The 7099-nt window shown below is 42.6% G+C and overlaps 1 protein-coding gene across 1 annotated transcript in view; it reads left to right on the top strand.

Moving 5' to 3' along the window:
* The window catches only part of LOC120526318 (protein FAM167A-like), a 46268-nt gene extending 39502 nt beyond the window's left edge, over positions 1 to 6766 (top strand). The window contains exon 3 of the mRNA XM_039749456.1: positions 3116 to 6766. Within this exon, the coding sequence (XP_039605390.1) occupies positions 3116 to 3379 (264 nt within the window). The 3' untranslated portion in view covers positions 3380 to 6766. The remainder of the gene's footprint in view (positions 1 to 3115) is intronic.
* Positions 6767 to 7099: the final 333 nt, after the last annotated feature.

A 7099-nucleotide genomic window follows, 5' to 3' on the forward strand; every position in this document is an offset into this window, starting at 1 on the left:
GAAGGCAGGAACCCACACCGGAAAACACAAGTGACACAGCTGTCCATTACAGGACACTCTCACTCACGCCAGGACAATGCAGAGATGGCAGTCTGACCAACCTGCATGCCTTTGGGATGCTGGAGGGAAACCAAAGTACTCTGAGAAAACTCAAGAAGGAACTGCGCTGAGGCAGTTCCCAGGGCTCTGGAACTGTGACCATCATGCCACCGTGCCCACAGATCCATTCAAATCAATTCAACTGTTGGCAGAGATCAGAGCCGATCCCAGCAGCACCCTATAAAAGGCAGGAACGAAATCTGGCATCACATCCCCAGCTGCCTCCTGCCATTTGCCCGATTTTACAATGGGAACTGCTTGGGCTGAGTCGGAGTGTCAGCAGCCTGGTATTGGAAAGTTTATTATTAGAATTTAACATTCTCAAAGCCATTGGCACCACACAGTCACCCATTATTATTAAAGATAGATAAAGTGTTAGATTATAAAAGGCACTATATACAAGAAAATAGATGAAAAGATAGCTGGATTGATTAGCAAATGAAAAATATTGCAAAATTAGCGGACAGGAAGGTAGAAACGAAAGTCAGTGTGTATAAAATAAAGACATAGATATAGCAGGTACAAAGGGCCTAATATAATATAGACAAATAGACAGATGGATGTGAAAGACACTCTACAAAAGACAGATAAATATGAAAGGCACTATATAATGTAGATAAGTGTAAAAGATAAATAAATGTGAAAGGCACCATATCACAGATTGATAGATATGAAAGGTACTATATGATAGATAGATAGATATGAAAGGCACTGTATAACAGACAGATGTGAAAGGCACTCTACAAAAGATAGATAAATGTGAGAGGCACTATATAATGTAGATAAATGGGTGTGAAAGATTGATGTGAAAGGCACTATATCACAGATTGATAGATAGATAGATATGAAAGGCACTATATGATTCATAAATAAAAAGATGTGAAATGCACATTATAACAGATACTGTAGATGGATAGAGAGATAGATGTGAAAGGCGCTATATCACAGATAGAAAAATAGATATGAAAAGCACTATATAACAGAAAGAAAGATAGAGCTTCTCATATCTATGTATCTATCAATCTATCATATAGTGCCTTTCCTATCTATTTATCTATCTAACAAACAGATTACTAGATAGATATTAGAGGCACTATATAACATACTAATTGATAGATAGGTACAAAAGGCACTATATAATAAAGACAAATGGGTGTAAAAGATAGAGAGGTAGATTTGAAAGGCAGTCTACAAGAGACAGGAACTATATAACAGATAGACAGATAAATAAGCAGATGTGAAAGGTGCCATATAACTGACACACAGATAGATGTGAATAGATAGACACTTTATTAATCCCAATGGGAAATTCACATAATCCAGCAGCAGTATACTGATACAAAAAAAAAAAATATTAAATTAAAGAGTAATAAAAATGCATGTAAAAACAGACAAGAACTTTGAATAATGTAATGGGTGGAATTGAAGAGTCACATAGTGTGGGGTCTCCTCAGTCTGTCAGTGGAGCAGGACGGTGACAGCAGTCTGTCGCTGAAGCTGCTCCTCTGTCTGGAGATGATCCTGTTCAGTGGATGCAGTGGATTCTCCATGACTGACAGGAGTCTGCTCAGCGCCCGTCGCTCTGCCACGGATGTCAAACTGTCCAGCTCCGTGGCTACAATAGAGCCTGCCTTCCTCACCAGTTTGTCCAGGCGTGAGGCGTCCTTCTTCTTTATGCTGCCTCCCCAGCACACCACCTCGTAGAAGAGGGCACTTGCCACAACCGTCTGGTAGAACATCTGCAGCATCTTATTGCAGATATTGAAGGACGCCAACCTTCTAAGGAAGTATAGTCGTCTCTGTCCTTTCTTACACAGAGCATCAGTGTTGGCAGTCCAGTCCAGTTTATCATCCGGCTGCGCTCCCAAGTATTTATAGGTTTGCACCCTCTGCACAGTCACCTCTGATGATCACAGCGTCCATGAGGGGCCTGGGCCTCCTAAAATCCACTACATGTTCATTGGTCTTGCTGGTGTTCAGGTGTAAGTGGTTTGAGACACACTATTTAACAAAGTCTTTGATTAGCTTCCTATACTCCTCCTACTGAATGGCACTATATAACAGATAGATACTGTAGATATGTTCAAAAGACACTATATTCTTCTTCTTCCTGTTCTTCATGTGTTCCCACTCCTTTGTGGCGTCGATGTGCTTGATCAATCTTCTCCACATACCTCGGCCCTGCACATCCTCATCCCCAGTCAGACCCTTTTCCTTCAGATCTTCTTTGACTTGATCCATCCACCTCCACTTTGGCCTCCCTCGCTTTCTCATCCCCTGAACTTCCACTCCCATCATTCTTTTGCCCACATCTTCATTGTCTCTCCTCATCTGGTGTTCACACCACTTCAACGTACTTTCCTGTACTTTCTTAGATCTCTCTCCCACTTTTATTGTACAAAAAAATACATGACAGGAGTTGAGTCAGAGTGTCCGGGTCATCAAGTGCTCTAGATAAGTAAGGCATTTCTTTCTTCCATCGATCATGAACAAGATCCCAAGACACCAGCATTCTTCTGCTAAGATCAGTTGCCCACCCACCCCTCCAGGAGAAAACAATCCGCTCTTTTCTGAGAGAGAACCACGACCTCAGAGGTGGAGGTACCGTACTTGCTAAACACTCGCAAGTAAATCGCTCGAGTTTGGGCCAAAGGTCACAGTCAGATGAGGCATAGAGGACAACATCATCTGCATAAAATTAAGTTTGTTAGAAACTGGATGGATGGATTGACGGTGGTATAGTCAATGGGTTATTGTGTCTAAATTATTCCTCCCTGGTTCTGCGGTGGTATAGTGGCCCATCCAGGACTGGTTCCTGTCATGCACCTGATGCTGCTGGTATTGTTTGCATCATCTGGTCCCCAGTCCCTTGAATTGACTTAAATTAGTTTGAGAATATAGCATAACTTTGTTCCATACTTTGGGAGTTGAACGCTGACCACCCAATACTTGCTGAACATGGTCATTGCTCTTGTGCCCACCACCATAACAGGCCTTCCTGTCTTTTCTTTTCCAGACTGAAATGCGCCTTCAGGACCAGCAACTGGCCAGACAGCTCATGAGGCTTCGCAGCGATATCAACAAACTCAAGATTGAGCAGACCTGCCATTTGCACCGTAAGATGCTCAATGACGCCACCTATGAGCTGGAGGAGCGCGACGAGCTATCGGATCTACTGTGCGACTTCCCAGTCACCCCCGGCTTCAGCCTGTCAGCTCCTCTCAAGCTTATAGGCGTCACTAAAATGAACATCAACTCCCGCCGCTTCTCACTCTGCTAGTTCGCCTATCTGCTTCATCCCGTCTTTAGTGGGCCGAGCCGTACCCAGGCCCCACTTTGCTATGGCAGATCTTAAATGTGGGCACAGCTTCGGTTTATCAGATTAGATCTAATGACTTGATACAATAAAGCACAAAAACATTGAGACGCCGCTGCCTGCTTACCTTCTTCACGGCCGGCGTCGGCCTCCAGAATCGAATGTAAGTTTGCCCGATCACATCCCAGCACCCATCCAAACCCGAGTGATGTTATTGTGCAGCTGTCCTCATCTCCAAAGGCTTTAAGAGATCATGGTCCACCAGATAAGCTGCTGGACAGGATCAACTCCTTGAGCCCCTCTGCCTAGAACTCTGTGAACAGGACAGTCCAACCCAGGGGTCACTTCTTCTTTCTTTCATTCATCCACTACCTCTTTCTATGTGGTCATCTGAGGACATATTGGATTTCTAGAAGAAGCTTGGCTCGATTTTGTTTGGCTCCGACAAGAGGAGATCTACTGACCATTGGCACACCTTTTTCTTCTTATTTCTGTCATCTTTTTAATATCCAAAGCAAAATTAGCAGATGTGACTTGATGGGGATTAAACTGTCAATACTGAGCCGTATGGGCCATGTGTTCATATGCAGTCCCTCCATAACTCTTCGGCCTTTTAATGTTGTAGCTGCCAAAGCCTTTCTGTTTATTGCCAATAATGTCTAAACTAGAAGATAGAACCTGTGGACCTGGGCAGTAGGACCAGGGAGTAACGGACCAGTAAAACTTTGCCATCCCATGACTTTGTCGAGTAGAAGAACATGTTGGGTAACTACACTTACAAGCATCACCTACAGTTCAAGGACCTCCAGAAAGTCTCTAGAGTGTCCTTTTGGTCCTAAAGTGGATGTGCAGATCTTCAGGGTGGTCCACACATTGATACTCCCATCGCATTGACAAATCATTAACACGTGCCTCAGATTTACACAGTCCTGACTTGAAGACTAAAGATACCTGTCGCTGGCTTGAGGTGGCCTGGTGCTGCTGGACCTTTGGTGTGACATGGCGGTCAATATTTCAATTCCTTATCAAATCTCCACTTTACGCTTTTTCCAAGAGGTTGGTGACATTTTCAACTTGAATTTATTTTTGCGCTGCTTCCTTGACTTTGGGGCAGATGAACATTTTCGGTGACTGTGAAATTTATAGATGTTTCTGGTTAATGCAACGACAAATCAGCCATTGTGTCACCAAGTAGCACGGAGCTGCCAGAGAATCATCCCAATTTTTGCTCATAAGAAAACAGAAAAGTTTCTTAGAAAAGGAATGTTATAAGGTGTAGCAAAATCCGGCCTACCACAAAGCAGTGCCACAAGAGCCGGTACCCGCCATTAGTATTTGCCAGCTTCTCAATCTTGTAGCTCAAAAAACTTTGTAAACCGTTGTATATTACAAGTGAATGTGCAAGAGGAAGCTCATCAGTCAACTTCATTCAAATGACAACCGTAAGAAAGCACATTATAGATGAGTTCGAAAAATGAATTAACAAAGGATAAATGCTAAATGTATTGGGGAGGTGATTGTGGTTGAACTTCACTTAAAAGTCTAAAAAATAAGGCAAATAAGAGTATTCTAGATATTTAAATACATCACAAAAATTGGCATCGACCAATAGAACCTCATACAATAGCCTTTAAAAAATTTAAAGCGACCTGCGCTTAAAAATCAGAAAAGGCCTATGCCACCTCTTACACTAGACTATAAAACTGACAAGGGTAAAATACAAGGGGCTCACAAAAATTGGCATTTACCAATAGAACACAATACACCAGCTTATAAAAAGTGACCTGTGCTTAAAAATCAGGAAGGGCCTATGCTTCCTTTTACACTAGACTATAAAACTAACAAGTAGAAATACAAGGGGGGACCCTGAAATTGCAAAAATTGTCATTGGCAGAGAGCAAATCATGCAACATCCCAACAGAAGTTTCAAGTGACCTGCATTTAAAAATCAGGAAAGGCCTCTACCTCCTCTTACACTGGACTATAATTCTGGCAGGTAAAAATATAAGGAGGACCCAAAAATCGGCATTGGGTGAAACAGCATCATACACTTGCTTATCCCCCAATACCCTCCTTGAGATACCTATTACTGTTTTTTGTTTTTTCTTTGAATTCCTTCCATGGTAGCAAGCTTTCTTCTCTTCAGTCTCAGTTTCAATGTTGGAAATACAAAAAAAGCAGTCACAGGGAGTGAGTTTGGGACAATAAGGGAGGTGTGAAGCAACGACCACATTGTTTTTGGCCTTATATCCTTTGCACTTTACTAGAGGTTCCTGCGTTTTTATTTTTTCCATCAATTCCTTCCACGGTAGCAAACTTTCTTCCACTCAGTCTCAGTTTTAATTTCGAATTTACAAAAAAGCAGTCATAGGGAGTGAGTTCGGGAGAATATGGAAGGTGTGAAGCAACAAAAAACTCTTTGACTGACAACCTCGTGTGTGTGCAGGTGCTAAATGCAGTTTTGGGTGCACCACTTCTCCGGACCATTTGTGTCAAAAAAACACAATCATTATTGTCTCTTGGAAGTCTGCCATGGTGGTTTGGTGAATTGTAGAATTAACAGTAGAAGTACACACTCGATCGACTCAGACTGATTAACCCAGTATTTTCCAACCTTTTTTCTGTGGTGGCACTCTTTTTGTAACCAAACACATCCCAAGGCACGCCACTGTCCTACAACCACAAACACATTGTGTCTCATACACGTGCTCAACTGTATGAAGTGGTGGGACTACCAGAGAAGCCGGTAAAAATGCACCATCCCCAACCCAAGATTGGCATTCACAAACATGGCACTTAGCGAGCACTTTGGTGGTATCTCCCAGCTACTTTATCCCTCTGCCCGTGCCATGGCCACTATCCATTGGCCCTATGAGACTCGCTAGTGGACACACACACACAGGCGGATGGACTCCAGCAGCCAGGAGACATGTCCGAAGTGCTCTAAGTGCCGTCTCTGCAATGTAGAGATCAGTGCTGCTTTTAGGCCAGCTATTTCACTTAGTTCTGTTCTCTACAGATGGGTCTTGACCACCCGCAGAGCTTCTACCTCTCAGATTCAGACCCAGCTATGCCACACTATTATTTCTATGGCACACCAGTTGAAAAACAGACTGTAGGCATATGATTCCAGGCAGCCTATTCGAGAACTACACCTGACTCCCGTGCTAGCAACCGATTCGAGGAATTTTTGGCTCCACCTCTTGAAGTAGCTCAGATATTTAACCACAGTGAAACTGGACTACAATACATCTTTGACGTCACTGAACAAATCTGTAGCAAGTGATACAACAACAACAACAACATTTATTTATATAGCACATTTTCATACAAACAGTAGCTCAAAGTGCTTTACATAATAAAGAATAGAAAAATAAAAGACAATAAGAAAACAAAATAAATCAACATTAATTAACATCGAATAAGAGTAAGGTTCAATGGCCAGGGGGGACAGAAAAAACAAAAAAACTCCAAACGGCTGGAGAAAAAATAAAATCTGTAGGGATTCCAGACCATGAGACCGCCCAGTCCCCTCTGGGCATTCTACCTAACATAAATGAAACAGTCCTCTTTGGATTTAGGGTTCTCACGGAAGGGCTTGATGATGATGATGGTCACGTAGACTTCTGCCTTTTAATCCGTCCATCATTGTTGGAGCATCATGAAGCTTTGAGTAGGTGGAGG

Source organism: Polypterus senegalus, chromosome 3, assembly GCF_016835505.1.
Source record: "Polypterus senegalus isolate Bchr_013 chromosome 3, ASM1683550v1, whole genome shotgun sequence".
Classification (NCBI taxonomy): Eukaryota; Metazoa; Chordata; class Cladistia; order Polypteriformes; family Polypteridae; genus Polypterus; species Polypterus senegalus.